Source organism: Aureobasidium pullulans (genome assembly GCF_000721785.1).
Source record: "Aureobasidium pullulans EXF-150 unplaced genomic scaffold scaffold_12, whole genome shotgun sequence".
Classification (NCBI taxonomy): Eukaryota; Fungi; Ascomycota; class Dothideomycetes; order Dothideales; family Saccotheciaceae; genus Aureobasidium; species Aureobasidium pullulans.
The window spans coordinates 704,188-731,813 of record NW_021941032.1 but is presented as its reverse complement, the minus strand read 5'-3'; the positions used below and the strand labels follow the sequence as shown (position 1 = coordinate 731,813).

Here is a 27,626-nt window from a genome sequence, read left to right as displayed (position 1 = left end):
TATTGTGTAGTGTCGCAAGAGCTGACAGCGGCTTGCAAGACTTTGGAGAGCCAAACGAGAAGGGCAAACGGAGAGTTGGGCACAAAGACAGCGGCGCTCTGGTGGAAAGCGAAGAACAATGGTGTGGCTTATTACCACGCGCCTGATTGGTGCGGAGTCTTGGCACGAAATAGCGGGCTGCGGGCAGTCGCTACTCGCGCTCTCTCTCGTCCGTCTGTCAGAGCGTCGTTCAGTCTCAAGCAAGAAGTCGCAATCCCATCCACCACCCAGCACCCCCAACCGACCGAGCACTATTCCCACTCGTCTGGACATGGTCTCACATGGCCGGTAAGCTCGCTCTCTCGTTTCCGTCCTTTTCTCTGCACTCTGCCTCGGCCACGTCGGTCTTGGCATTTCCTTCATCTCTGGATCCGATCGCCTATACCAGTCTATATCGACCTCTGTCGTCGCCTGTATCGCTCAAATCGCCTTCGGAGTACCCTTCCCACCTTCTCCAGCTGCCGTTGCACGTCTCCGACTCCTCTTCTGCCCTCCGTCAGAGCCACATCGCGTCAACCGACCATTCGACACTCGCGTCTGCCCTCGATCTAATTCATCCATATTCCATCTCGATCCACTTTCTACGACTTCCACGAGACCTACCGCTCCGTCTTTGGGGGGAATCCGGTCGCCTAACCAAGGCGCTCATCTTCCCAAATCCACACCTCCGTCCGACTACCGTGTCTTAAGCAATCTTGCTGACTGCTCACCCTTACAGCCGGCCAGACATCTCTGCTACCTACCCATCTACCTCCTTCCACCATGTCTTTTGAGAACGGCCACCTGTCGCCCACTGATGAGCCGACTTACGCGACTCTGGACACCAAACCTTCCCACAGCGAGAGCGAACTTTCAGATGTCAATGATATTCCCGACCAGACTGTCCCCGAGTCCATCGACCATGTCATGCAAGATGCCGCAAGTCCGAGGTCAGATGAAGACGAGGACGCCGATGGTTCTGATGATGCCGATTACGACGCGCCATCCCCTCCCTCAAGAGCCAGCGTCGACTCCCGCCATAGTAGCGTATCCTCAGAAGCCTCGTCGCTGCCCCGCAAGCGCAAGGCCGAGCCAGATGTAGATGACGAACAATACATGCAAGAGAATCCAGAGCTGTATGGCCTTCGCCGAAGCGTGAGTCGACTTCTCGTCCTATTCATCTTGCTTCTGCTGACTGTCACCAGGGTCGCGCCCGTCCTACTCGCCGAATCGTGTGTCTCACTATGCGTTGCGATAGCGCGGATTATACTAACTTGCAACTGTAGATCGAAAGCAGCGACGAAGAGCAAGACGACAACGACTCTGGTTCAGACGTCAACCCCGGCCGGGCCCGTAAGCGTTTACGGCCGGCCACCTCTCGCAATGGTATCACAGCTCCGACCCCTCGTTTTTTCGTGGTCACTGACATACATGTTCTTCTAGTCTCCGCTCGTCAGACCGATTCAGAATCTGGGACAGACAGCGACACTTATGGTGGCGCACGTGGTCGTGAGTTCGCGAAAAGGCACCGCCGCAGGTTGCAAGGAGCCTCATCCCGTTCCGCGTCAGGGCTTGCAGGAGACCTTCGCTTCTCTACCCGACAAGCTGGCAAAGTCACAACTTACAACGAGGAAGATGGCGACGACTTCAGTGAGGAGGACACCGAGAACCTGACACCCAATTACTGGGCCGCCGCGGAAGATGACTCTCCTGGCATCGACGTGGTTCTCAACCACAGAATTGCCGACGGCAAAGGTGAGGCCTGCTGTATACTATCTTTCTCAAGTTTGTGCTGACGATTCTCATCTACAGACACCGAATACCCAGAGAAGACCGACTACGAATTCTTTGTTAGTATCTTACCTTGATTGGCACGTACTCATACTAACACCACTCCAGATCAAATGGCAAGGCAAAGCACACTACCATGCTACATGGGAGCCCTGGACCGAGCTTACTTCAGTTCGCGGATTCCGTCGTCTAGAGAACTACTACCGCAAGACCGTCGAGGCCGAGCAATTTTTGGCTCAAGACCCTGATGTTGCCCCTGAAGAGCGCGAGAAGTACACGCTCGATCGCGAAACATACCTCGATGCTCTGGACGACTACATGAAGGTCGAAAGAGTCATTGGAGAACAAATTGGCAACGATGGCCGGGAGTACTACGTGAAATGGAAGTCGCTTGCATACGATTTCTGCACATGGGAACCAGAGTCTCTTGTTAGCGAGCTAGCACAGAACGAGATCGATCGCTACCTCGACCGCTCGTCTCGACTGCCCACCTCCGACAAGCGCGAGTCAAACTTATCCACTCGCTCGCCATACAAGCCTTTCCGCACACAACCTGACTACGTCAAGTTTGGTCAGCTGAGAGATTTCCAGTTGGCAGGTATCAACTTCCTCGCCCACAACTGGTGCAAGGGAAACAATGTCATCCTTGCAGACGAGATGGGCCTGGGAAAGACCGTCCAGTCCGTGTCGTTCATGAGTTGGCTGATTCACGATCGTCGTCAAGAAGGACCTTTCTTGGTTGTCGTACCGCTATCAACCATGCCTGCTTGGGCCGACACTTTTAACAACTGGACGCCGGACATCAACTACATTGTTTACAACGGTAATGAGGCTTCACGCAAGATTCTTCGCGAACACGAACTTCTTGTGGACGGTAACCCGAAGAAGACGAAGTTCAATGTCATGCTCACGACTTACGAATACATTCTCCTCGACTCGGCCTTCCTTTCCCAAATGAAGTGGCAATTTATGGCTGTTGATGAGGCACATCGGCTGAAGAACCGAGATTCACAACTCTACGTCAAGCTGATGGACTTTGGCGCACCCAGTCGACTACTGATCACGGGTACACCTCTGCAAAACGAGCTGAAAGAGCTATCTGCTCTCATGGACTTCCTCATGCCAGGCCTGATCAACATTAACGATGACATTCCGATCGACGACTCTGAAGCTACCAGACAAGCCCTCGACGAACTGATGAAGGCAATCTCACCGTACATGATTCGACGTGTCAAAGAAAATGTCACGAGTGATCTACCAGGCAAGACCGAGAAGATCATCCGAGTCGAGCTGTCAGACGTTCAATTGGAGTACTACAAGAACATTCTCACCCGCAACTATGCAGCTTTGAACTCTGGCACCAAGGGTCAAAAGCAGTCATTGCTAAACATCATGATGGAACTCAAGAAAGCCAGCAATCATCCCTTCATGTTCCCCAATGCAGAGGATCGCATCTTGGAGGGCAAAACCGGCAGGGAAGACCAACTTAAGGCTCTTGTAACGAGCAGTGGAAAGATGATGCTTCTTGATCGTCTATTGACCAGACTCAAGGCCGATGGTCATCGCGTCCTCATCTTCAGTCAAATGGTCAAGATGCTTGACATCGTAGGCGATTACCTGCACCTTCGTGGGCACCAGTATCAGCGTCTCGATGGTACAATTGCAGCTGGTCCCAGACGTCAGGCCATTGATCATTTCAACGCTCCTGACAGCAAAGACTTCTGTTTTATTCTTTCCACTCGTGCAGGTGGTCTCGGTATCAACCTTATGACTGCAGACACTGTCATCCTCTTCGATTCTGATTGGAACCCTCAAGCAGATCTTCAGGCCATGGCGCGTGCTCACCGCATCGGTCAGAAGAACCCTGTCACAATCTACCGCTTCGTGTCAAAAGACACAGTCGAAGAAGAGGTCTTGGAACGTGCTCGTAACAAGCTCATCCTAGAGCACATCACCATTCACCAAGCCATGACAGAGAAGGAGGCCAAGGCACTCAGAAGCAAGCTTGATTCTGCTGGCGTTTCCACTGCCGAACCAGTCGCACATGATGACCTTTCTCGTATCCTCAAGCGCCGCGGACAGAAGATGTTCGAGCAATCTGGTAACCAGAGGAAGCTTGAAGAACTCGATATTGATGCTGTTCTCGAAAATGCTGAGATCCATCAGACCGAACAGGCAGGTGCTGGCATTACAGCAAGCGGAGGCGCAGACTTCTTGAAGAGTTTCGAGTACACCGATGTCAAGCTTGATCTCGAATGGGACGAAATCATCCCAAAGGAGCACCTCGAGGCCATCAAGGCCGAAGAGAAAGCCAAGGACGAAGCACAATATCTCGAGTCTGTCATTGAAGAGAATCAACCGAGAGGCGCGAAGCGCAAGTCCAAGGATGAAAACGACCGAGAACAGCGTGCCGCTAAGAAGAGAGCTCGAGACTTGGCTGCCCAAGCAGCTGCCGATATCGAGTCTGACAACGAATCCAACGTTGGCGCCGATCCCCAGCGGCCCATGAGTGAGAAGGATATTCGCAACTTGATTCGCGCATACGAGAAGTATGGTTCGATCGATGAGCGTCAGAACGAGGTCGTCAAAGAAGCCAGACTAGTTGGTCGTAACATCGACCTTCTCAAGGCTACTCTTGACGACGTTGTAGGCATCAGCAAGAAGCTCCTCCAGGACGAGCAGGACCGCGTCTTGGCTCTTGAGCGCGAGACTAACAAGCCCATCACCAAGAAAGACAAGAAGGCCGTACTGTTCGATTACAAGGGTGTCAAGCGCCTGAACGCCGAGACTTTGACCGAGCGTCCTCTCGAAATGCGCATGCTTCGGGATGTCGAAAAGTCACTTGGAGACAACTGGCGTACTTTCCGCATTCCAGAGGCTTCCAAGCCTGCTCACTACACGTGCCCTTGGGGAGCTCGTGAAGATGGTATGCTGTGCATTGGCATCGCAAAACATGGATACGGCGCCTGGGTAGCCATTCGTGACGACCCCGACCTTGGTATGACCGACAAGTTCTACCTTGAGGAACACCGTGTGGGTACCAAGGAAGAGCGAACCAAAGCCGACGAGAAGAACGCCAAATCTCCTGGTGCTGTTCATCTAGTGAGACGCGCAAATTACCTTCTCAGTGTCTTGAAGGACAAGACAAGCAATGGCACCAACCTCGCGGCCAAGAGAGCACTCGAAAACCACCACCGTAACAACAAGAAGGCTCTCGGTTCAAGCGGTCGTCGCCCTACGAGTGTATCCGCAAGCCCAGCTCCTGGTGCGGCTCGTAAGATGAACCGCGAGGACTCTTACCGCTCGCGTCTTCACAACGACCACCGTGGCTCCTCTGATCGTCGCCAATCATCTAACAACGTCGGACACAGAGCATCACCCGGTGGAGCTGAGCGTGTTGATAGAAACAGACACCACCGTGATTCGGAACCACGAAAGCTGCCGCGTCACGCTGGCTCTCCTCTCGCTGCTCCCAACGGCGACCGACCCGCAGGGGAAGATCACATGAGACGGATTGTGGAACCTATTCGTGATTGTTTGGGACGCATCAGGAAGGCTACCAAGAGCCACATTCCTGATGATAAGGAACGTGCAAATAGCTTGAAGGAATCACTGCAGACAGCAGGCAAATTTTTCAAGCAGAAGGCAGCTGAGAAGGGAAAGACGGTTGAGGATAAACTATGGTAAGTTCTGATCCATCGATTGTATCGACGACCGTCGCTAACAACTGACAGGGATTACCTTGCCGAGACGTGGTGGCCGCAGGCTAAGAACAAAGACAAACGCACGTCAGGCCAGAAGCTGCGAACGCTGTACGAGAAGATCGCAGCCTCGGCCAAGCCCACTTAAGAGTTGTGCCTGGCCTCAAGCTATGATCGATCAACGTACGTGACTACGAAGATCAAAAGGATGAAACGAATTCTGTGGATGAAGAAAAGTCAAGAAGCATGATTTCGAGATCACGACACATTTGTGCATTGAGGGATACTGTGAGTGTCCACGGTGGAGCATTGGATTATTGAAGCTGTTCTTTTTGCGACAGGCGTTAAAATTCGACAATGGGTCGAAGGGACAAAATCTCAGCATGGGTCGGCCAGCAGGCGTTATGTTGCTACAATCGCTATTGTCTTTCTTGTGCATTACCGCTCGCTCAAAGCGTGCCACACAGAGTTCTGAGAATCAGATGCTATATGATAGTACTACTCTAGCTCCAAAACATATTACAATAATGAAGAGATTGATGAGTCTCGCTAAGCGCGCGTGTGTGTCACTGAAATATGCTGTCTGAAATACTCGTAAAACACTTTGAGACGAGGCGACTGTGCAACGATATCAGCTCAAGAGTGGATGGCTTGAAGTTTCGCGGCAATCCATCCTCTCGGATGCCACGGCCGGCGACCCAAGAGGCGCGGGATGCAACGCGCTGATCGATGGTGACTGACGATAGCCGGAAGACCTAGACCCCTCCTTCAACACACCCAGTCGTTGGTTATATACAACATCTTCCTGCTTTCTATCATCCTAAGGAGCTTTGTCAGTGGAATTGCTCGATATCTCACGAACCACTGAACGTCTTCGGCGGCGACGATAAGAAGAGCCCAGTCGCGTGTGCCCCACTGCAGCTGACCTTGATCCCGATCGAGGGCTTCCAATCGACGTCACTTTCACTGGGTCTCAGGGAGAGTGCGGGCGTCATTCTACTTTTTCCTTTGGACGAATAAGTTATGCCTTCCTTCAAAAGTATTCGCAGGCAGGTCCTGTGGAATTTGAACTCGAGATATATTTACGGACGCTATGTGAGTCTCGCTCGCCCTCCACCACACTCGTAGATGACCTAGTAGCTGACCCGTTTGCTCGCGCGACAGCCTCTCCTACACACCTTAGTATTCATCGCCGAGTTAATCATGGTTTCTTTCCTGGTATCCAAGTTTAACAGCTACTATGCTGCGAGACCAGGTATGGTTGACCCATTTCGTTAGCAGGCGACTGCACGCTGACCTCAATACCAGTGCTCACGACCATGGTCACCAACGCCGTAAGCCCATTGAAGACCGGAACCACGTATACTCTCTAACGCGTCATTAAGATTCTTGGTGGTGTAGCCGACACTGTCGCTCAATCTCTCACAGCAGTCAGAGAACGCGCTGTTCGCAAACCTGGCGGTCCCGACCCCAACTCCGATCAAATCGCTATTGAGATCCACGAGGTTGATCGCAGAATCCACTGGCCCGAGGAGGAGCTTATCCCAGACTCCAAGGTGCTGCCTCCACCATTTGACTTTGAGAGGTACAAAGAACCAAGAGCAGATACAATAGTTCGCGAGTGTTGACAAGCTCGACAGATTGACAAGATTCATGGCATACGGTTTTATCATGGCCCCCATCCAGCACAAGTGGTTCGGCTTCCTCAGCCGCATTTTCCCTCTTACCAAGACTTCTGGCACCGTAGCAGCAGCTAAGAGAACTGCGTTTGATCAATTGATCTTCGCACCCGTCGGTCTCGGAGCCTTCTTCACTTTCATGACAGTGGCCGAAGGAGGTGGTCGCAAGCAGATCCAGAAGAAGTTCCAGGACATCTACATTCCATCGTTGAAGGCCAACTACTTGGTCTGGCCTGCTGTCCAGTTGATCAACTTCAGATTGATGCCTCGTCAATTCCAGATTGTAAGTGCAAACAAAATCGAACGACAGAGTGATAGCTAATGATTACACAGCCATTTGTCTCTACTATTGGTATTGCATGGACCGCGTACCTTTCCTTGACCAACTCCGCAGAGGAGGCTTAGAAAGCCATACATGAGCAACGGGCTGGAAGAATGTGTTGATTATCTACAAGCATTGATAAACGGGATGGATTTGGCGTTCTGGCATGGAACTTTACGGGCCGATCTGATAGTAGTCGATCAGTGCAAGGCGTTTTGAATGACACAGCAATTGAGAAGACATGCGAGAAGGGAATGAGAGGGTGTCATGCCACATGAAGTGCAGCAGGTGATTTATCCAGTGCCTGAACATCTAACGGACCTATCATGAGTTGTATCAAGTTGGTTGTATGGTGGAAAGATGGCGGAACACGCCAGGGCTTTTCGGAAGCACATCGGGCATGACGCAGAGTTTTGAGAAGCTGCCCCTCGTCGGGCGGCCGAAAGCTGTTGGGGAAAGATTCAAGCCCCTCACACCACAACACTCCATCCTCCACTGTTGTATATAACTCTGTACGCTCCTCTCGCTACCACTTCTTAGGTTCAATTCTCTAACAAATCTCTTTCAGTCACAATGTCGCTCTCCAACAAGCTTTCCATCTCCGATGTCGACCTCAAGGGCAAGCGTGTCTTGATCCGCGTATGTTTCTCTTGGGCATGAAGCTTCAATTCTAGTCGAGTTCTAACATAGCCCAGGTTGACTTCAACGTCCCTCTCGACGCCGACAAGAACATCACCAACAACCAGCGCATTGCCGGTGCCATTCCCACCATCAAGTACGCCGTCGACAATGGCGCCAAGGCTGTTATCCTCATGTCCCACTTGGGCCGTCCCGACGGCAAGGTCAACGCCAAGTACTCCCTGAAGCCCGTTGTCGCTGAGCTCGAGAAGCTCGTCGGCAAGAAGGTCACCTTCACCAACGACTGTGTCGGCCCCGAGGTCGAGAAGACCGTCAACGGCACCTCCGACGGTGGCATCATTCTCCTCGAGAACCTGCGTTTCCACGCCGAGGAGGAGGGCAGCAGCAAGGATGCCGAGGGCAAGAAGGTCAAGGCTGACAAGGCCAAGGTTGAGGAGTTCCGCAAGGGCCTCACCGCTCTTGGTGATGTCTACATCAGTGAGTCGAAACCAATCAATACAACTATTACGTGCGTCCTATATGCTAACAAACACTCCCAGACGACGCTTTCGGTACCGCTCACCGCGCCCACAGCTCCATGGTCGGTGTCGACCTCCCCCAGAAGGCTTCCGGTTTCCTCGTCAAGAAGGAGCTCGACTACTTCGCTCAGGCTCTTGAGAAGCCCCAGCGCCCCTTCCTTGCCATCCTCGGTGGTGCCAAGGTCTCGGACAAGATCCAGCTCATTGACAACCTCCTCGGCAAGGTCGACAGCCTCATCGTTTGCGGTGGTATGGCCTTTACCTTCAAGAAGACTCTTGAGAACATGAAGATCGGTAACTCGCTCTTCGACGAGGCTGGCAGCAAGACCGTCAAGGACCTTGTCGAGAAGGCCAAGAAGAACAACGTCAAGATTGTCCTCCCCGTTGACTTCATCACCGCCGACAAGTTCGACAAGGACGCCAACACTGGCAAGGCCACCGACAAGGAGGGTATCCCCGACGGCTGGCAGGGTCTCGACTGTGGTGAGGAGTCGATCAAGCTCTTCAAGGAGGCCATTGACGAGGCCAAGACCATTCTGTGGAACGGCCCCGCCGGTGTCTTCGAGTTTGAGAAGTTCGCCCACGGCACCAAGGCCACCCTTGACAACGCCGTTGCCGCTGCTCAGAACGGCAAGGTCGTCATCATCGGTGGTGGTGACACTGCCACTGTTGCCGCCAAGTACGGTGTTGAGGACAAGCTCAGCCACGTCTCGACCGGTGGTGGTGCTTCGCTGGAGCTCCTCGAGGGTAAGGAGCTCCCCGGTGTTACTGCTCTCTCGAGTAAGTAAAAGTCAAAAGACGAATATTTGTTTTCAAGTCGCAAATGGGAGATATCCGGGATCTGATTTATACCACGGGCAAGGCAAACAGAGCGAGTCTTTGAGAAATGTCCGAAATGCATAATGTTACGTTTCAAAATATCCATGTTCGCTCCATGTTCGTGACGGGCTGTTTAGGGAAATGGGCATGATTCCATTGCTTGTATACGCTTCCTCCTTCCTTTCTTGATGATGGTGTATTCAGTACTCCGAGACGCCGTGCCATGCCGTTTCCGCGTCGAGCCTTCGATTCGAGCCACTGTCTTTTGTGGTGTGGGTGAAATGTGGGCTAATTGCTTTGATGGTGTAAAAAAAGATGGGCTCAACCGCGCTTCTCCATCTTCTTGAGCTCGTTCCTGGTCATGTGGTCAGAACAGTGGTTGAGATTGGGCGTGATTTCGGGCGTTCACATACTGAAGCTGAACCGAGAACTCGTCGCTTGTGTCATCGTCATCCCAGCTCTCCTCCCAGAGATGTGTAGTGCCTGCGCCGGCGCCAGAAGAGCCGAGCTCCTCCTCTGCGGGCCAGTCTGTTCAAGAAACGATTAGTCCCATGTCCTCTTTGGTTCAACGGCGCGAGAGTGCTAAGAAGACGCACCTTCTACGGGGAAGTCTTCAAACTCGTCATCCTCTTCGAGCTGAGCGGCCTGCTTCTGGGGAGCCAGTGGTTGCGAGTCGTCCTTGCGGTCTGAAACTACGGCCTTTGTGGTGTTGGCGTCTCCTTGTGCTGCGCCGGACATGATTGCGTTGTTTGTGTGTGTGTGTTGAGGTTTACGAGAGGTTGGAGGTGATTTGTATGCGATCGGAATATGGAGTTAGGGTTGATGTTGACAAGCGGCGATGTGTGATGGTCGATGGTTGCTGCTTCGGGTGCAGCTCGTTGCTCTCAGTCGGACTGTTGCCATCATTGAAGCAAACCGAGCAAACAGCGGTGCAGCCAACCACCGAGCTCCCGTCGGTCCTCCGCAAAAAGGAAGCCATACGAGCTATATACGAAACGATGATCTCACTGTTGTGCGCCATGGCAGTGCATGTCCGTAATGCTCCACATGTAACAGGCGGCCTTGATGAGCAGTCGATTGATTAGGATAACTCTCCCTCTTGCTTCTCTGCAGATGTTCTGATATATCTTGATATTTCTTGCCAGATCCATTCACGACTAGATACACGGCAAGATGAAGAAATGGCTCGGAGCTGCAAAGCACAGTGCGACGAGCTCGACGCATTCGCTGAGTGCTCTTGAAGAGCCTCAGGCACGTATGTAAACTTTGACTGCATATACCATGGCACGTGTGCTGATCAATATGGCCAGTTGAAAATGCCATGGCTGCAGTGTCACATATACTCAACGACGGTACTGTACCACGATATCTTATACGTGAACATAAGCTTATCCATGTTTAGATGTCGAGACGGCAGAAGCGGAGTTGAGTAAGGGCAACTCGCCTTTCCACAAGGTGTGTCTATTCATCCTACTATAGCTCAGTCGGGCAGACGACTTACTGCATGCCTGAAGTAGTTGGGCCAAGGTGTCGTAGCCTTCTTGCGAGCGACTCTCGGCTTCGAACAGGACATAATGCGAGAGGCTTCTGAACGCCTAGGGCAAGCCGAATCTGCCGCCTACGACCACCAACGCCGTGCCGATAAGGATGCCTATCACTCCAAGATCTACCCTCCTGGAAGCGAATACGCCCTCTGTCTTGCCGAGTCTCAACTTATGAGCGCCGTCGTCGCCGTTTTGAACGAAAGTCTTTCCGAGAGTATCAAAGGCTTCTATAAGCTGAGGAAGGCCTACGTCGCTCTGCAAGAGATTGCGGATGCTGAAAAGAGATATCTGAAGGGAAGAAGCTCGACTTCTGTGGGCAGCACGAGTACAAAGTCTACAGTCAACTCGGCTCCATCCGTTGCCTCTACATCAAACGCACCCTCAGTGTCAGGTCAAACCCTTGTCGCTCAGGACGAAGATGATGATGACGATTTCGTGGATGCCGATGAGAGCATTGCCGCTGCTGCCACCCCGACAACATATCAAGGCCACCTGGAGTCGAAGGAACTAGAGTCAAAGCTGGGAAACCTATCGATTAGACCTGCATCGTCATCCACCCAGGTTCCTGCAGCACCAGTCATAGAAGAGGACGACTTTAGTGAATTCAGCAACCACCCTGTCGACCTCTTCATTCATTCTGGTTCCAACCTCTGCTTTGGCCTTTTACAATTGATGCTATCCTTGATCCCACCAGCCTTTTCGAAGCTATTGTATATCATCGGTTTCAAGGGTGACCGCGAGCTCGGTATCCAGATGCTGTGGCGGGCAACACAGTATTCCAACGTCAATGGAGCCATGGCAGGTCTGATTGCACTCGGTTACTACAACGTCACTGTTGGCTTCTGCGACATCACTACTTCCGATGCTTATCCCAAGGAGCGTTTGACCACCTTGCTGTTCCAGATGCGCAAGCGCTATCCCGAGTCCCGTCTATGGAGGCTCGAAGAAGCGAGAATGATGGCTGCCGACAAGCAGCTAGAAGATGCTGTCAAGATGTGCGGTACCGACGAAAAGTCTCCACTCAAACAAGTCGAAGCTCTACAGTGGTTCGAGAAGAGTCTGAACTGCATGTATCTGCACAGATACGAAGAATGTGCTACTTCCTTCTTGACAGTAAGTTTTCTACCAGAACACGACCAACGGTGACCAGCTGACATATGAACCAGTGCGTGGAACTTAACAACTGGTCCCATGGCCTATACTACTACATTGCCGGCGCATGCTACGTCGAACTCTACCGCGAAGCCAAATCCGTCGATGCAGGTAGAGCAAAACGCTACGCCGATCGCGCCACAGAACTCCTACGCAAAGTCCCCGTCCACGCGGGCAAGAAACGCTTCATGGCCCGCCAACTGCCCTTCGACGCCTTTGTAACCCGCAAAATCAACAAGTGGGAAGAACGCTCAAAGACGCGTGGTATCGCTTTCGTGGACGCCGTGGGTGTTGCGCCAGTAGAGGAGATCATCTACTTCTGGGCTGGGTTCAAGAGGATGAGAAAGGAACATCTCGTGCACAGTCTCGAGCGCTTGGCTTGGAGCGAGCAAAACGGCTGTCATGATAATGCTGTCGATGAGTTGGCTACGTTATCGCTTCTTCGCGCTACAGTCACCAGATGGCTCGGGGACACAGCAACCGCTCGACAAATCCTGGAAACACAAGTGTTGAACCACGAATGGAGTGAGTTCAAAGGCGGAAACAAAGACAATTGGTCGCTACCAGTGGCGCATTACGAGATGTCTGTCATTGAATGGATAGATGCTGGTGGTGAGAGAGGCAACAAACAGCAGTTGGAAATCTGCTCGAGATGGGTGGAGAAGGCTGCGAAATGGGAGGCCTATGATTTGGATGCCAGGTGAGTTTGTGGCCCCCCTCCACTCCTTTACTCCTTCCCCCTACCCTTACCTAATCCTTGGGTTCGCTACACACCCTCTCCCTTGCACTTGAGGGTTTCGAAACGGCCTTTCCCAAGAACCTGGTTTCGGTCTTTTCCGCTCCCATCCCTACCCACCATTCTCCAAGAAAAATCTTCGGTCGATCATATTGCTAATCCATCTTTCGTACCACGCAGAGTCGGTCTCAAAGTCACCACAGCAAGGGAGACGTTGAAGAAATGCGGCATCACTAGCGTCACTGCTTGAACATGTTTTGTCTCTGCATCGAGCCGCACGCATGCATGGGGAAAAAACTTGAAACGGCATTTTTTTTTTGCATTTCTTGCATATTTCAAGAGGATCTGGGGTTTAAAAGGATTTGGGTGCGGATCTTGGAGTGTAAGGTGGAGATTTAGTGTGGACTGTCTGAGCGAGTGAGTGGTGCTTTGTGAATTAGATCTAGCGGTGGAGCGGTGGTATACCTTGTCTCCTCTTTATGCATTCACTTCTCTTGTATCTCCTACCGTGATATTTGGTATTTGGTGTTTCATGTTTCCTACACTCAACCGTAGTCGTCCGCGCCCATGATAGCGGTGAAAGAGTTTGCATCATCCTACCAACCATTGTCTAAGCCATCCATCCCTCCTTGCTCCCCCCACCCTTGCTCCCCCCACGAAACCCAGGTATCGAACTCATGCCTGCATCTGCCTACCAACTACCACCTCCCATTGGTACCTTCCCTCAGTCACCACACTTCCTGTCCCTTCAAACCGGGTTTGTCGATTGACGTTATGATCATCAATCTTCCAATTACTTGGTCGTACCCCCTTTTTTCCCCACTCTGTTGGGTCAAGCATTCGGCACAGAGTTGCAACTGCCGTTTTCTGCTTGCGCAGCGTCCTTGTCTTTTCTATTTTGTGTCCAAATCGCTGCTTTTCCGCCCGTTTGTGGGCTTGTTGGCTGGGGTTGTTGCTTTTCCTCTTAGACGATCCCCTTCTTTGCTGTGGTTCAAGGTGTGTTGTTTCCGTTCCCTGATACACTTGGTTCGCTACGGCTTGAGTGTTGATCTGTCTGCCTCGTAGAAGAGCGCCGTCGGAAGATAACGAGTTAATCACTGCTGCAAGCATGGCCCCTGTAGCTCATCCATCACATGATGCAAAGCTGCAAAGCGTTGTGTTTTTGAAAAGAAAAAAAGTGTTACGAGCAATTTAGGTAGTTGAAAAGTAAAACAGAGAAGGTCAAAAGGTGTGAAAAGAAGTACGCAACAGTACAGAGGTAGTTAAAATAAAAAAAGAATCAAACAAAAAGGGGGTATTGTTCCAGGTTTCATCAAAAGCCGCCAGTAGTAGTAGTAGTAGTCAGACCCAATGTTCTCCACCGACTAACATCCAGACAAAGCAACCAGCAGCCAGTTTTAACCAAACGCATTCTTCTTCTTCTTCGTGGTGAGGTGTCTTGGTATAATGGGGACCCATATCATGAGAGGACAGGAAAGGAAATAAAAAGCAGGAATAGAAAGGTATAAAGCGGAGTGCAGAAAAACAACAAATCCGAGAAGAACGCCTGGGGCAAAGGGGGTTGTTTAGGGTTATGGGGAATATCGTGAGGTGAGTGAGCAAACAATGGGGTTGGGTAATAGGTGCAGGGCAAATGCAGTGATGCATTGAGGGGGAATCCACGAGCAATGAGATAAACGGCAAAAGAAATGGAAAAACAAAGATATGAGAGAGCAAATATATCGACTCCACCGAAACAAGCGCCGACAGTGTCCGTCCATGAGTGATGATTGATATGCTGATCCTCTATCGTTTCGGGGGTTGTGATCCGTCGCTGGAGTAGCTTGGCTCTTAGAGGACATTTGTCCTTGCCAGATGTATGCTTGAGCCTAATCCTTCGTGAGGAAGCTGTCACACAGCTTCAAAGCCGTTTGTTTCGGTCGCATTCCAAGTTCTACTGGTAGCGTTGCCAGTCCTGAGGTGTCATGCCGGTGGCCGAGCCGGTGGATGGAGGCGCCCAACCATGCATGTTCTGCTGCTGAGGCACAGGAGTCGCCTGCTGCTGCTGCTGTTGTTGCTGTTGTTGCTGCTGCATGGCAAAGTGCTGAGGGCTTGGGCTGGCTTGATACATGTTACGGTTCATACTGGCAAAGGCTCCGGCGGCACCCATCGGGTGGTTCATGGAAGAATATCCACCCATAGCGGCCATCTGAGATGGAGGATGCATGGGTGACTGTTGCGGGGGTTGCTGGAATTGAGCCATACTGTGGGCCTGAGACAGAGGAGAGGGCTGGGGCTGCGAGGGCGGCCACATTTGACCCTGCTGGTAACCGTAAGAGGGCGTCTGCTGGCGCATAGAAGCCATAGCCATGGCTGGGGAAGTCTGGTGCATCTGCGATGAGGGAAGCTGCTGGTGCATGGATCTGACGGGTGACTGCATAGGATTTTGTTGATTGGGCTGATGGAACTGAGCAGGCATCATGTGAGCGGCAGCTTGCTGGTGACCCATCATGGAAGGCTGCGAGATAGAAGGCAGACGACTTTGAGGTGACTGCAGGTTGTGAGGGGCGACGGTGCCGAGGTCTGAGGCATCAGGCATGTGAGGCTGCGGCGGAGGGGTCGGAGGTTCATGGGGACGCTTCCAATAGTCCTCGTAGTATTGACTACGCACGACGCGCTGTTGGGTCAAAGCCTTGTTGAACTCGGCGGCCTGGTTTGCTTGGTTGAAGACTTCTTGAGGGTTGCTGGGCTGAGTCCGGTCTTGATAAGCAGGTCCTGTAAGTTCTTGTCTCGGACGAGCGATGCCACGGAAATCGGCAACTCTGGGGTCATCAGATGGCATGTTAATCATGCTGAGAGGAGCCAGCGTAACGGGGTGGATGCCCGGCGGAACCTGTGGATGGCCTTCGAGTCCAGGTCCGTTCGTATAAATGATATCGGTATGGGGCATGGCAGTGAGGGCAGTCGTGTTAGTGCTGGCTTCGGCGGCTGCGGCTTCCCTCTGCTTGGCGGCACCAGGACGCTTTTCTCCAGCTGCATCTTCTTCGGTGAAGCCTTGGCTTCTTGCCTTTGATTCCCAGTAATCATCGCGAACTCGTCTTCCATTGTTGATGACGCGACTGCCGAACTGACGGAACATGGATCGCGCCGTGACAATTGCTATTTGTCTGGAACGGTATGAGTAAGGAAGGATCTCCTGGTGAATAAGATTGTCCTTTTCCGGTTGGTTTGCGATGATCTTGAAGAGTGATCGATTCTTGTTAAAAAGCAGATATGAATCACGGTAGCCCAATGCGCGCGCGCATTCTGTGGCCAGCATGAATAGTTTTTCGCCTCTGTTGGGCACGGTGAATGTCCTGATGCGGTACTCGCGACCTTCGAGCGGATAGCCATTGCCTGATACCTTCTTCTCGCCGGCTTCGTCGATTTCGCGTGGGATATATTCATCACCTTCGGCGCCGAGTTGGTCTGTAGTATGGTCTCTAACAGTGGGCAGGGCCTTGACAACGGTCGTCTTTTGGCCCGACGCTGGTGTCTGTCGTTGGGGTGAAGCCTGCGATGGTGAGGATTGGTTTCCACCTTGCTTGATTTGGGGAGTCTGTACAGCAAGCGGCGACGACAGGTGGACCGGATGGGATGCCATTTGGGGGCTGTCGGCAGTCTTCTGCTTGGGAGGGCGACCGCGCTTTCGTGGTTTAAAGTCGTCTAACACGTCAGCATTTGGACGCGCAAAGTGGGTGTGGACGTTGGACGCCGACGTACCGGTGTCGACGGGTTCGGCCGGGGAGCGGCTGCGCTTCACGCCTCGATTGTTATATGCCGAGTTGTCGAGGGCTATGCGACGTGGTCAGTGGGAGTGTCTCGGCGGGCACGAGCGGACGCGGCGACGTACTTGAGTTGAGCGCAGCAGGGTTGATTGTGCCATGGCCGTCCATGGTACGGTAGCATAACCCCTTGAGGGTCTAGGTGGTGGAAGTGTTTGCGGCCTGGCGCAGGGAGCGGTGAATGCAAACAAGCCCGTGTTACTTTTTCGTGCAGAGTCACAGACTCATTGCGCGCGCGAAACAGGTCGGCGGAGTCGCTTGAACCCAGGGATTCCAGATAAGCTTGCTTGCCGGATCCTGCGTGTCGGGAAGCGGACCAAGATCTGACGATGGTTGGATGGGCGCAATGCAAGGAGGCAGCGCGTCTTTGTGTCTGCGTCGCTGGCGGGTGCTAGCGGACGAGGGTGATGCGATGAGGGCCAGGTCGAGGAGTCAAATGGGCATGCGACTGAAGATTCTGGCTCGAGCTTTGTCGGCTGCAAGAGTCAGCACCAAGCAAAGAACGCAAAGACTTGGACGTGCAAAGCACAGGAAGCAACGCGAAACAGAAACGCAATAAACAGCACGCCCAACTGTCGCCACTCGCGACTCCAACCAATGAAACAGCGTTAAACTCACTTTCTCCGAATCGCCTTGGAATGTATGTCAGCTCGAGAGTCGAGACGTCAAGCAAGGGATGGCGACCGAGGCAGCGTATTTGGGTAAGCGAGCTTAACTTAGAAGCGACAGATACAGCAACAGATGGTCGGGCGAAACACTGCGGCCGACGCGGACACGGGTAGCACAGAAACTCGACCAGGAAGCAACCTCTCAGAGTGACTGAAAAGAGATCAATCAGAGTCTTAAGGACCAGATGCGCCCGTCATGAAGCGACAAAACCGTGTCTAATGTCGATCTCGCTGCCTGCGGCCATGCCCGAGCCAACCAGACCTCGCCGCCGCGCTTGCCACACGTCATGTGCTCCTTCTCTGTCTGCACGAACTTTCAGCCAGAGTACACCCAAGCGATTCATTCTTCCCGAGAAAGCGGTCCGCGGTTTCGATGCTGCAATTGCTGTCGAGTACTTCTTTCCGTCACGCGCACTCTTGATGACATTTAAACACTATCTCCATCATCTATCTGCTCCGGAATCTTCTCCGTCGTTGACATGCCTTCTGTCTTCGCAAGCCGTCGTATGGTCTAAAGAGAAACGCCGTCAATGGCGCGTATGCACCAGCCTCGTAAGTCTTTTCACATTGCCAACTCCGATCCTTCAATGGCCCTAGTCGCAACTTGGAGTCTCCTCAATGTCCGTCGCGTTTTTCCATCAGCTCAAGATCTTCCGCACTCTATTAGCATTGCCCGTTCAAGCCTCCGTTCTCAATGCTCTTCGATGTTCTTTTCCTCTTCATTCCCATTCAACAAGCGTCAGACGCCTCCACAAGGATCTGCTGCACGTATCCGCTGCGCTCTCTGCGTGGCTCGACACACGCCAGGTTGCGCAGTGCCATGTGTTCCTCCACTGTCTTCACGAGGGTACCAGCAGTTTTCGTAGACCTTACCTGCTTCCATAGGCCATCTACTTATGGCCGTCCTCAGGTCTGGACATCGGTTTGTTCAAGTCTCCATGTTGCATTTCAATTCATCCATCAGACCAAGATTAGCTGACCAAGCCTGATATTGCCAAATCAGGCTTGGCCAACGCTCATGCAGCCATGCACCTGAGCTCCGAGCTGGTCATGAACCCCAAATTTCTGCACCTAACGCGCGAAGATCGCGTGCATGACGCGTACTGCTGTGTCCTACGCCGACTCACGTTTTCTGGTGAGCGAACTGCCAGTTCAACATCTTGTTCTCGGCCGACCTTTCGAGGCACGGAAAACCAAAATCAATCGTTGCAACTTCCTCGGTCAAAAAGAAACTTTGTTCAGAGCAGAAAGCTGGTTGGCAACAACTGTGCCTTACACGTACGTGTACTGGTGTCGATGGATACCTTACTCATCTCCAAGCCATCAGCTTAACCGAGAGCTGACGGTCACTAATATCTGATCTTCTCCTTGCATTATCTGGTAAGTTTCCACATGAGCCTCCATCAGCCACCCGGCCCCGCAAAATGCTTCGGTACCCTGTAAGCATCCTTTATCGAATATTCATGATTGGATACAATTCACTTCTTACCCTAGCCAAACAACAAAGGCGAAGGGCAGAGTTCTTGTCGGCATTCTTTCGTCGAACTCAACGACTCACACCGCTGTTGTGACATGAACGGAAGCTTTCTGCTCCGAAGCCGAGAAGATATCCGACGGCATGGCATTAAACCCGGAGCTTGCTCATATCGGACCTCATATAGAAGACCACTACAAGAAAGGAGATTTACCCCAGTCGACTCTCTTTCTGCCGAATCGAGCAGGTAAGGTCTGCTCTGAGGTGTCTTCGGACCAACATGCTACACGGAGGAAATAGGGTGAGAATGTATCATTCCACATAGAAAGCCATTCGCTCGTCGGGCATCATCTTTAGAGTGTGTCTCTAGATGTACACTTCTTCCATTATTCAGGTAACAACAGTACAGCCCTCACAGTACTGTATGGACGAATCTACTCTATACAGAATTGGGCAGGAATAAAGGAACCTAAGAGTGGACCATCTATGGACGACACTTAAATTGACGAGTACTTGTGTATCGAAACTGAGGAACACTTACTTCTCAGAAATACGAAAATCGACATGAAAGGCAGACTCAATATTCAGAGGTTGTGCCCAACGAGAGCACATCAACTAGCTTTATGTCACAAGACATTATTAGTCACTTCGATTGCTTGGGCATCTCTTCAGTCCACGTGTCTCTGCACACGATCGCGAGAGAAGGACGAAAGTGTTGATATCTTGTTTATGAAGAGGTGTCAAAAATGATGCTGGCAATCTGCTCTTCCAATCTTCCTATAACTCCATGGCGCTAGCCTAGAAGTTTGATGAACCCAGTCTTGTCCGGCCGTAAAACTCCTGCAATATGCTGTGATGTATTTTGTCGCATCCACTCCTTCAGAAAGGCCACTGTTTCTTCGGAGCAGCGGGTTTGTATCCACCGCCATATCCACTTTTGCCACCATAACCATGGTTGTGTTGTTGTGCAATCTGTTCGGCCTGGCTCTTGTAGTGTTCCAGCTCGCCCTTCCACAGCCTGATCCAATAGCCCACATCTTCTGCCGCGCCATCAACGCCTCTTTGCGATAGCCAGAATGCCAGAACAACGAGACCGCCCCAGAAAGTGATGCGGAAAGCGAGTCGCACCCAGAAGAGCACGCTTTGGACCAGCATGTTGACGAGTTTGAGTGAGATGTAGAGGATGAGCAGCATCAGGGCAATCTTGGTGAGGTCGGGCTTCTCGAGCAGCGACTGGAAGGTGGGGAGGAGAGATTTGTGGTAGATGTTGTTCAGAGTGGACACGGGACCAAAGAGGCCAGGGGTGAGATAGCCATTGCGAAAGAGGTAGCCTGCCCAGTCTGTGTTGGTTTCTTGTTAGTCGTGGTCGAACGGATTCACATGTGATCGTGTGCCTTGCCTTGTATGTAATCCATGTCGGCGACTTTACTGAATAATGTAAATGTTGTCCTGTATTGAGGTGGAGAGTGATGGACAGGAGAAGTGTAAGTTGCTCTGGTGAATTGGGAAAGAGCGATGACGATTTTATGGAGTTGGAGAGTTGTAAACACTTGGAGAGCTCGACTGAGACAGACCCCAAGCTTTCACGAACAAGACACGCATCGCCGGAACCGGTCAGGCAGCAGGTTTCGCACGTTTCAATGTACGAAACTCAGACAGTGCCTTCAAAAATACTGCAAAGCGAAGCAATGACTCGAATCGAACATCAGTCTGGCGCTCTTCGAGGTAAGTGACGGCCTGTTCTTACCAGGTCTTGACATGAGAATCTCACCATCTTGTGATCGTAGGCGTTGATCGGCGTTTTGCAAACTATGTTGGTACTAACCACTTGAAATTTCAGCCAATAGCCGCTTTAGCTCATCTGGGAGAGCGCCAGACTGAAGTTCAACTTGAGTCATTGCACGATGTGCAGTATTTCTGGAGGCACTGTGTTCGATCCACAGAAGCGGCATTCCTTTTGTTCGAGCCCTATGCACCTGGGCTTTTGCTATTGTTCCTTCCTGTCTGTACAAAGAGAGCAAGTCTGGATTGCTTTTGTTCCACTTGTGTGAAAACACTTGGGGTGGGTTGTTGTGGGTCTCTTTGGAAGGCTCAAAATTTCTCCTCTCAGAGAATTGTGAGACTGTCCAACTTCTCGCATCTGCACGCCATTTTCAAAACACAACTGAACTCCATATCTCCGACATCCTAATTCACTGGTCTGCACATTCGAAGACAGAGGTATGTAAGTAAGTTGGTAAATTTTTCTTTGCTTCCATTCTCCGTGAAACCGAGGCTTTCGTGCGTACCTCTCTGCAAGTCGGTCAACCGTCGCAAGAACGGAACCACCTAAAGAAAGAAAATGGAGATAATCGCTCAGCAAAGTCAAACTCTCACTGGAACGAGCACGTGCTCAACTCGAGGCCTCTCAAAGGGAGATGGTGGGCTTGACAGCCATAGGCGCGTTGAGGAGGTTGAGGTGTAGCCAATAAAAGACGCGGAGAGAGCGCACGAGGGCAGGTCGACGTCTTCTTGGGCACACGACACAGCAAGTCGTGCCCCTCGTGCACTGGTTGATAGGGAAAAGTGCCATTCTGCAAGTATTCACGCCTGCGACAAATATGTCGTCGTTTCCTTGTCTCCGATTCCTTTTCCTCGTCCATTCCCTTGCTTTGACTTGAAGCCTTTCGTGCTGTAACACCATCAGGGTGCCACTTCTGTCATAGCTCTTTACCACACAAATGGCTTCTTCACATCTTCCACCAACCCCGGCCTCCTCGACCGACATCCGGGGAAAGGAGAAGCTCGTGCCTCTTGCCTCAGCATTCACCCTCCCTCCGTCAGCATACGCAGACGGCAGTGATAGAGCTACCTCATCTCCTCTGTCGAGCCATGGCTCGGACTCGTCGTACCACCCTCACTCGCCCGTTTCATTGAACAATGGGAGACGCAAGTCTACTGCTGCCCAATCGAGCTCTTCCAAAGCAGATGACACATTCGCTCTTCCCCCACCGCCTACACGCAACCGCAAGATCATCCAGATGAAACCAAAGACTGCAGCTAGCGAGAAACAAAAGGAGGAGGAAGTCGAGGCAGCACCAGCCAAGGGTGCTGGAGGCAGGAAGAAGGGTGCCAACGCGAGCAGTACAGCTGCTAGTCGCAAGGTGGCTCGTAAGACAGCACACAGCTTGATCGAAAGGCGAAGACGTTCAAAGATGAATGAAGAGTTCGGTGTGCTGAAGGATATGATACCTGCCTGTCATGGCCAGGAAATGCACAAATTAGCAATCCTACAGGTTGGTCACTCTGCACAAAGCGTGAGTCGATACAAATACTGACACTCATCAAGGCAAGCATCGATTACCTTCGCTACCTCGAGCGTTGCATTACCGACCTTAAGGCCGACAACACTGCAGTGAGGCAGAACTCGACATCACAACCTTCCGCTCCTGTTGTGCCTGCACCACAGCCTGCCGCTGCCGTCGACGAGCCCATGGAGCCCGAGGAAGATGACGACGATCAAGAGATGTCGGACACGCATCATTCTACTGGAGCCTCAACGCCCAACGGACCACTTCTTGCACACACACAATTCCGAGAGTCTATTCCTTCTCTAGCCTCTCTGCCTTCAATGTCTCACTTCACCAACATGTCACCCGCCATTGCACCTTCCGAGGCTTCTTCATCCCGACACTACAGCATCTCCTCCACCTCTGCTCCTTCATTCTCTCCTTACATCCACTCACAACAAGCATCACCCTTCTTCGCCCCCACCGCAGGGCAACACGAACCCGCTCCTTTCGCCCTCACGAGTCCTGCACTGCGAGCTCAAGACTCATCAATGCATAGACCTGGTGTCGTAAACGAGGACGCACGACTCCGTGAGCGCAGAGAGAAGGAATTGGATCACGAGGCTATGGCTGCTTTGTTGATGTTGAACACGGACAGAAGAACCTATAAAGATCGATCTGGTCGGGGTATGAGCGTGCAAGATCTTTTGAGTAATTGAGCTGCATAAGGGAAGGATGATCATGGTAATGAAATTGATGATAAGCGGTGTACAGAACGTGATAACGTCTTTGAGTAATCAGGCATAAAAGGCATTTCTTTTTCGACTCTGTACTTGTTCCCGTTCTCACCTGTCTCTAATAAATCGTTCTGCTCACCTTGTCGCCTATAGAGAACAGGATTGTTCCGGACATCATCTGGTTGGTCTCTCCACATCACCAAAGGTCAATGCATGACTTTCAAAAGGCACGAAGTTCTTGCTCAAGAACGTGCCTCCCTATGAGCGACAGCTTCACGGTCTGAGTTCAGATCAACGCTGAGGTCGATCGAACGAATCTGAAGTGTCCATACGATAATACCGATCGGTACCAGTTTGGCAGTTCTAAGATACAACATGTTCTGCTAACAGGGTGGCCCTGATGACAGCTGTTTCTGTTCAAGTGAAAGGACAAGCAAAGGTCCGGAGACAGAAGCTGGCGAAACGTGACCGATTGAGACGGAGACTACAGTGATTGTAATGGTGATGTCAATGATAAACGAAGAAGCGTTGGATGGAAATAGTACAGAGTCATCGGAAATTAGGTGTTGGGATGCAGCTGAGAACGGCACCTGAGTGATGGGGAATTTCACGATGTCGAGAAATTTTAAGTAACCTCGAGTACAAGAAAGAAACATCTAGTCATCACAAAAAGAAGGAACTATCAAGCAGCTTTATAGGATAAATCCAATTCTCGAAACTTTTTCTAAGCACACAGTCTAAGGTATCAAAATGTACAAAGATATGCAGAAAAGATGCCGCACAATCTCTTCAAAATCAAACCGACCTATATTAACAAGAAGTGCGTACTGTATGCCGTCTAGAATTATCCCCATGCCGCTTAAACGCCGAAAGAAATGTCATCATTAGTGTTCATGTGCCTCATCCAGTCCATGTCCATAAAGCCGCCGTCCGTCGAGTCGAAAGCTGGCATGGTGGGGAAAGTGCCGTCGTCAAATGTGAAAGATTCACCCGCTGCGTCCAGGTTGATCAAGGTGTCAAAATCAGTGTCCAGAGCCGGGATGTTGAAAGCAGCCGCTGTGGTATCATCGATCTGGCTGTCGGTCGTATGCTCAGAGCCTGGAGGTGTCGATGCAAGGAAGTTGTTAAGGTGCTGGGCCAAGTCATTCTCTGAGACCTGTGGTTCTCCTTGGTCGACTTGTTGGCGAGATTGTGTCTGCTGCTCGTTGTTCACACTTGCAGCAAGTTCTGGCGGCGGCGTTAAGCGGCTGACATTTCCGATACTTGACCTTGCTGCCTTCATCATATTGGACATATTGGCCACGTGCGTAGGACGAGGCGGCGGGCCCATCTTGGGAGGGGGAAGTGTGATTTCTGCTTTGCGGATCGCTGCTTCCAGGAATGCAGTCGAGTAATCTGCAGCTGCGTAGATATCACGCAGCTTGTTGAGGATTTGCATGCACTGGCAGAAACCTTGCAAGCTGGCGCGGCGAGTTGTCTCATCAGGTGCCTTGATGTCGAGCAAATGGATAATGATGGCCGGCAAAAGGACGGTAATACCTGAGGTGGGCAAACAGCGAATCAAGTCAAGCTCATTCAGGTTTTGAGCAACGGCAGTAAGCCTGTTGGCTGCAAAACGGACAGTTCTGCGAGAGGTATCCAAGACCTCGGAAGCCATCTTCCGAGATGGGGCAGCGGTTGATGGGAGAACTTGCGGCCTGTGCAAAGCTGAAAGTGTAGCCAAGTATATCATGTGCAGCAGAGAGCGATGGAGTGCAACAGTTCCTTTGCCGGCTGTAAGATCAAACAATGAAGAAGGCTTATACTTTGCTTCAGGTGCAATTGAGGCTTTCCACTGCTTAAGCTCCTCATCGCAAGCTTTCACGGAGCACTTTTCAGGGTCGTCCTTGCGTGCTACGAGCATCATAGTGGTGCGCGTAGTCCCTTCGTGGCTTTGTACACCATGGTTGTTGTGGAGTACCGAGTATTGGGTTGACAAGACATGGCTGATGCAAATGCACAATTTGGCCTTTTCGATACACATAATGGCCAACTCTTTTTGCATAGATGTGTCCTGCATGATTTTGCAGCTTGGCGGAATGCAGGACGATTGACTCGACAGGCTGGCAAATTCGAAGTCGTCTATCGTCAGCATAGGCACGTCGAAATCCTCGTTCTTTATCCTTGTTGGGCGGCGCATTCCTAGAGCAATAAGACGATCGCGCATGTATGTTGCCCACCAAATGCGCTTCCATAGACGTCGCTGTTTGGGGATCATGCTGGAGCGCTCGGGATTGCGATGAAGTCCGATAGTATGGGAAAGAGAAACAGCAATACCCATCCAGTGATGGCTATCCTTTTGGTCATCCGGTGTTTCGTACCAGAAGGTCATGAGAAGCAAAGATTGGATCAAGGAGATTCGGTCCGCTTCGTAGTCGAAATCGTAAAGAAGCTATATCGATGTTAGTATTGAGACTATACGCAATCGAAAGTCGCATCTCACTCTAGTCTTCTGGAAGAAATCGCGTCTCGCAGCCCTTCTGTTTGTGTATCCGGCGGTGTGTAGATATGCCATATCCACGGAAGCTACACCTGCAAACATGATTGCCTGGAACAGTAAGAGACTGATGGCAGAGTTGGCATCGTTGTTGTCCACAGTATTGATGAGCTCGTGGATGTCCAACAGAGGCATATATGGGTGAATGTTCTCCACAAAGCATCTCAATAATGCAGCTCGTAAGCCGGGTGGAGGTATTGTGAGAGCGCCCTTCTTAGCCAAGTATGACAGGTCTTCTGGACCAAAAGTCGAAGGGAAAGTCCTGATGAATGCAGGAAGTGCCTGGTGGGGTGGAGGGGTATGTGCTTGTAGTCCAAACAGAGAGTTCGGGTCAACTCCTGAGAGCGAGATGCTATCTGAGGGGTCGTGTGGGATAGAAATTGATCTCGCCAGACTTTGACGGCGAGCAGGATCAAAAGTCTGAGGATCCAAATCTTGATCTAGACTCGGGAATCAGTTGATTGTGGTGAGGCTTCATATTGGAAGGAACGAACACAACGAATGAGGCAGGTGCCCTGGTGAGTCATGGAAACTGAGACTGGGCTGCTGTATCGAGGTAGAAAGGGAAGGAGAGCAGCCTCCTGCCGCGTGTCCCTCTTCATCGGCCTTGGTCCATTTCCTTCGAATCATTAGTATGGAATATCTTGATTTCACAATTGATACTGGTACTGACTTCTTGCGCTTGCTTTCTGAGACTATGCACTCGACCTCGTCGAGTCTGCAGTTGGTACAGGGACTCTGCTCGACGACATTGCAGCGTACTTTGCGAGCTCTGCAAGACTGGCAGGCTTTTGACGCACGTCTCTTGACACTTTTGTGGATCCTGGTGCCGGTAGCCGGCAGGCCGGCGTCGCTGGCTTTCCTCTTCGAATTGGGAGAGCTGGATTGCCTGGCAGGAGCAAGGAAGTCTCCATTGACAGATGAGTCCGACATGATGGGTTGGTCGAGATATGGGAAAGCGCTCGCGCGAGAGGTCCGGGGGAGGTGCTGACCTTTGTATTTAATCTACGCAGCGGCCACCAATGCATTTCTGGTTAATCAGCCCTTCTAACCTCTCCCCCATGATCCACCGCCCCACACTCTTTTGCTTCCAAGGAGAAAACCCTCGCTCGCTCCGCACTGAGCCCGCAGTTTACTCCACGACGAACCTCTGCACGGTTGACCAAAGCCACGCATCAAGTTTGCCAAGCAGAACTCCGCGCCTGTCCCGTTTCTCTCGCGCCAATAGCCATTCAGGGATGGCGCGAACTTACACTCGTTAGGTTGTCCTGCTGATTCGCCAATGTGTCATTCTCTACCGATCGTCGGTCCAGCGGCTCTACGGTAGAGTACAACATGTTCTGAACTCCACGAGGTCACGGCAGCAATCACAAGATCGCCATGCTGTCGAAGATTCAGAGAACCCCACGGCATGCATCCCGCATGAACTGAAGGATCACAAATCTTATCAAGCCGTCGAGGGGAAGAACCCGCTGGCTTACCACTTACGGCCACCCCGTCTGGGGCATTCTAGATTACAAACGGGCGCGAGCGAGTACGACTGTGGAGGACTCGAGCGCCGTTCCGATCTATACCGAGTCGGGCATCTCTCGCGAGTCTTTCTCGGAATTCGGGAGCATGTGAACTGGTTTCACTTACGAAGATGATGCGTCTGCACAGCCGACTCCTCCACAGGCACGGCAACTGTCTCGGTAGACCCGGGCCACCCTATCCGCAGTATCCGCCCATCATATTATTTGAGAAAGACTTGCGCAGTTTTGGAAGGTCACACTGTTCAAGTAGCAGGTTTAAGAGGGACGCTAGCCATGTCGACCAGCACAGAGGAGAGGTATTTGTTCGAGCTTCTAATGAGATGTAGAATGGTACTCTTGTACGACAGATATAATGTGGTCTCTACCTCTGGTTCCACTGTATTACGAACTGGAAATGATTTCCGAGGGTTCCGCCGAGCACTCTTTTGGGCCCAAGGGCGTATCAAACACAACGGAGACAGATCTAGTTTGCGGGATTCCAGTAATCTGTGAATTGAGGATCTCATGAGAAGGTACGCAAACCAGCTAATCTCGAGGAACGTCTCTATCTTCAAAGTACAAAGCGATGATGTTACTCACCAGGGAGACGTTGTTCAATGAAGAAGAATGCTCACTTGTTGTGTGGTGTGACACTGACACATCTATCCTTCTCGACTTGTCTCTCAGTCTAGCTTCGCTTCTTTAACAG

At 51.6% G+C, this 27,626-nt stretch overlaps 10 protein-coding genes across 10 annotated transcripts; 6 read left to right on the top strand and 4 right to left on the bottom strand.

The window, feature by feature from the left end:
• Positions 1-945: 945 nt before the first annotated feature.
• M438DRAFT_276049 (SNF2 family DNA-dependent chromodomain-containing ATPase) lies at positions 946-5,658 on the top strand (the record flags this gene model as incomplete). Its single annotated transcript, XM_029900828.1, has 7 exons — positions 946-1,173; positions 1,224-1,250; positions 1,305-1,404; positions 1,462-1,773; positions 1,831-1,868; positions 1,918-5,492; positions 5,544-5,658. 7 exons carry the CDS (start codon positions 946-948, stop codon positions 5,656-5,658), a joined length of 4,395 nt encoding a protein of 1,464 aa, XP_029759434.1.
• Positions 5,659-6,484: 826 nt separating this feature from the next.
• Positions 6,485-7,966, top strand: M438DRAFT_346863 (uncharacterized protein). Its single transcript, XM_029905779.1, has 6 exons — positions 6,485-6,605; positions 6,675-6,765; positions 6,819-6,844; positions 6,896-7,095; positions 7,151-7,472; positions 7,523-7,966. The coding sequence occupies exons 1-6, from the start codon at positions 6,534-6,536 to the stop codon at positions 7,592-7,594; spliced, it is 783 nt and encodes a 260-aa protein (XP_029759433.1). The 5' UTR covers positions 6,485-6,533; the 3' UTR covers positions 7,595-7,966.
• A 32-nt stretch (positions 7,967-7,998) lies between these two features.
• Positions 7,999-9,456, top strand: M438DRAFT_321650 (phosphoglycerate kinase; the record flags this gene model as incomplete). The annotated part of the gene is made up of 4 exons (XM_029902926.1): positions 7,999-8,023; positions 8,080-8,150; positions 8,207-8,627; positions 8,690-9,456. Exons 2-4 carry the CDS (start codon positions 8,085-8,087, stop codon positions 9,454-9,456), a joined length of 1,254 nt encoding a protein of 417 aa, XP_029759432.1. The 5' UTR covers positions 7,999-8,023; positions 8,080-8,084.
• Positions 9,457-9,772: 316 nt separating this feature from the next.
• Positions 9,773-10,225, bottom strand: M438DRAFT_299680 (uncharacterized protein; the record flags this gene model as incomplete). The annotated part of the gene is made up of 3 exons (XM_029902037.1): positions 9,773-9,842; positions 9,901-10,015; positions 10,084-10,225. 3 exons carry the CDS (start codon positions 10,223-10,225, stop codon positions 9,809-9,811), a joined length of 291 nt encoding a protein of 96 aa, XP_029759431.1. The 3' UTR covers positions 9,773-9,808.
• A 278-nt stretch (positions 10,226-10,503) lies between these two features.
• M438DRAFT_346860 (uncharacterized protein) lies at positions 10,504-13,554 on the top strand. The gene is made up of 6 exons (XM_029905778.1): positions 10,504-10,742; positions 10,798-10,839; positions 10,890-10,942; positions 11,005-12,144; positions 12,198-12,883; positions 13,100-13,554. Exons 1-6 carry the CDS (start codon positions 10,661-10,663, stop codon positions 13,167-13,169), a joined length of 2,073 nt encoding a protein of 690 aa, XP_029759430.1. The 5' UTR covers positions 10,504-10,660; the 3' UTR covers positions 13,170-13,554.
• Positions 13,555-14,709: 1,155 nt separating this feature from the next.
• On the bottom strand, positions 14,710-17,150 carry M438DRAFT_44501 (uncharacterized protein). Its single transcript, XM_029910110.1, has 2 exons — positions 16,791-17,150; positions 14,710-16,732 (listed from the first exon to the last, which is right to left on the bottom strand). The coding sequence occupies exons 1-2, from the start codon at positions 16,831-16,833 to the stop codon at positions 14,853-14,855; spliced, it is 1,923 nt and encodes a 640-aa protein (XP_029759429.1). The 5' UTR covers positions 16,834-17,150; the 3' UTR covers positions 14,710-14,852.
• Positions 17,151-17,894: 744 nt separating this feature from the next.
• M438DRAFT_346858 (uncharacterized protein) lies at positions 17,895-18,364 on the top strand. Its single transcript, XM_029905777.1, has one exon. The coding sequence runs from the start codon at positions 18,009-18,011 to the stop codon at positions 18,273-18,275; it is 267 nt and encodes an 88-aa protein (XP_029759428.1). The 5' UTR covers positions 17,895-18,008; the 3' UTR covers positions 18,276-18,364.
• A 988-nt stretch (positions 18,365-19,352) lies between these two features.
• M438DRAFT_321641 (uncharacterized protein) lies at positions 19,353-20,594 on the bottom strand. The gene is made up of 2 exons (XM_029902925.1): positions 20,264-20,594; positions 19,353-20,204 (listed from the first exon to the last, which is right to left on the bottom strand). The coding sequence occupies exons 1-2, from the start codon at positions 20,277-20,279 to the stop codon at positions 19,744-19,746; spliced, it is 477 nt and encodes a 158-aa protein (XP_029759427.1). The 5' UTR covers positions 20,280-20,594; the 3' UTR covers positions 19,353-19,743.
• Positions 20,595-21,330: 736 nt separating this feature from the next.
• M438DRAFT_398194 (uncharacterized protein) lies at positions 21,331-22,959 on the top strand. The gene is made up of 2 exons (XM_029909348.1): positions 21,331-22,139; positions 22,193-22,959. Exons 1-2 carry the CDS (start codon positions 21,585-21,587, stop codon positions 22,850-22,852), a joined length of 1,215 nt encoding a protein of 404 aa, XP_029759426.1. The 5' UTR covers positions 21,331-21,584; the 3' UTR covers positions 22,853-22,959.
• A 641-nt stretch (positions 22,960-23,600) lies between these two features.
• M438DRAFT_299670 (uncharacterized protein) lies at positions 23,601-26,542 on the bottom strand. Its single transcript, XM_029902036.1, has 4 exons — positions 26,080-26,542; positions 25,901-26,025; positions 25,353-25,846; positions 23,601-25,301 (listed from the first exon to the last, which is right to left on the bottom strand). The coding sequence occupies exons 1-4, from the start codon at positions 26,337-26,339 to the stop codon at positions 23,730-23,732; spliced, it is 2,451 nt and encodes an 816-aa protein (XP_029759425.1). The 5' UTR covers positions 26,340-26,542; the 3' UTR covers positions 23,601-23,729.
• Between the last annotated feature and the right edge of the window lie 1,084 nt (positions 26,543-27,626).

What these genes read in the sequence shown, in the direction of transcription:
- M438DRAFT_346863 (XM_029905779.1), top strand. Translation starts at nt 6,534, where the DNA reads ATGCCTTCCTTCAAAAGTATTCGCAGGCAGGTCCTGTGGAATTTGAAC. An exon ending in CGACCATGGTCACCAACGCC is followed by an intron (nt 6,845 to 6,895) that starts GTAAGCCCATTG and finishes CGCGTCATTAAG; the next exon opens with ATTCTTGGTGGTGTAGCCGA. An exon ending in TGCCTCGTCAATTCCAGATT is followed by an intron (nt 7,473 to 7,522) that starts GTAAGTGCAAAC and finishes ATGATTACACAG; the next exon opens with CCATTTGTCTCTACTATTGG.
- M438DRAFT_299670 (XM_029902036.1), bottom strand. Translation starts at nt 26,339, where the DNA reads ATGTCGGACTCATCTGTCAATGGAGACTTCCTTGCTCCTGCCAGGCAA. An exon ending in TCAGAAAGCAAGCGCAAGAA is followed by an intron (nt 26,026 to 26,079) that starts GTCAGTACCAGT and finishes AATGATTCGAAG; the next exon opens with GAAATGGACCAAGGCCGATG. An exon ending in ATTTCTTCCAGAAGACTAGA is followed by an intron (nt 25,302 to 25,352) that starts GTGAGATGCGAC and finishes ACATCGATATAG; the next exon opens with CTTCTTTACGATTTCGACTA.
- M438DRAFT_398194 (XM_029909348.1), top strand. Translation starts at nt 21,585, where the DNA reads ATGGCTTCTTCACATCTTCCACCAACCCCGGCCTCCTCGACCGACATC. An exon ending in ACAAATTAGCAATCCTACAG is followed by an intron (nt 22,140 to 22,192) that starts GTTGGTCACTCT and finishes ACACTCATCAAG; the next exon opens with GCAAGCATCGATTACCTTCG.
- M438DRAFT_346858 (XM_029905777.1), top strand. Translation starts at nt 18,009, where the DNA reads ATGTCCGTCGCGTTTTTCCATCAGCTCAAGATCTTCCGCACTCTATTA.
- M438DRAFT_44501 (XM_029910110.1), bottom strand. Translation starts at nt 16,833, where the DNA reads ATGGACGGCCATGGCACAATCAACCCTGCTGCGCTCAACTCAA. An exon ending in CCCTGCTGCGCTCAACTCAA is followed by an intron (nt 16,733 to 16,790) that starts GTACGTCGCCGC and finishes CACGTCGCATAG; the next exon opens with CCCTCGACAACTCGGCATAT.
- M438DRAFT_346860 (XM_029905778.1), top strand. Translation starts at nt 10,661, where the DNA reads ATGAAGAAATGGCTCGGAGCTGCAAAGCACAGTGCGACGAGCTCGACG. An exon ending in TCTTGAAGAGCCTCAGGCAC is followed by an intron (nt 10,743 to 10,797) that starts GTATGTAAACTT and finishes CAATATGGCCAG; the next exon opens with TTGAAAATGCCATGGCTGCA. An exon ending in GCAACTCGCCTTTCCACAAG is followed by an intron (nt 10,943 to 11,004) that starts GTGTGTCTATTC and finishes TGCCTGAAGTAG; the next exon opens with TTGGGCCAAGGTGTCGTAGC.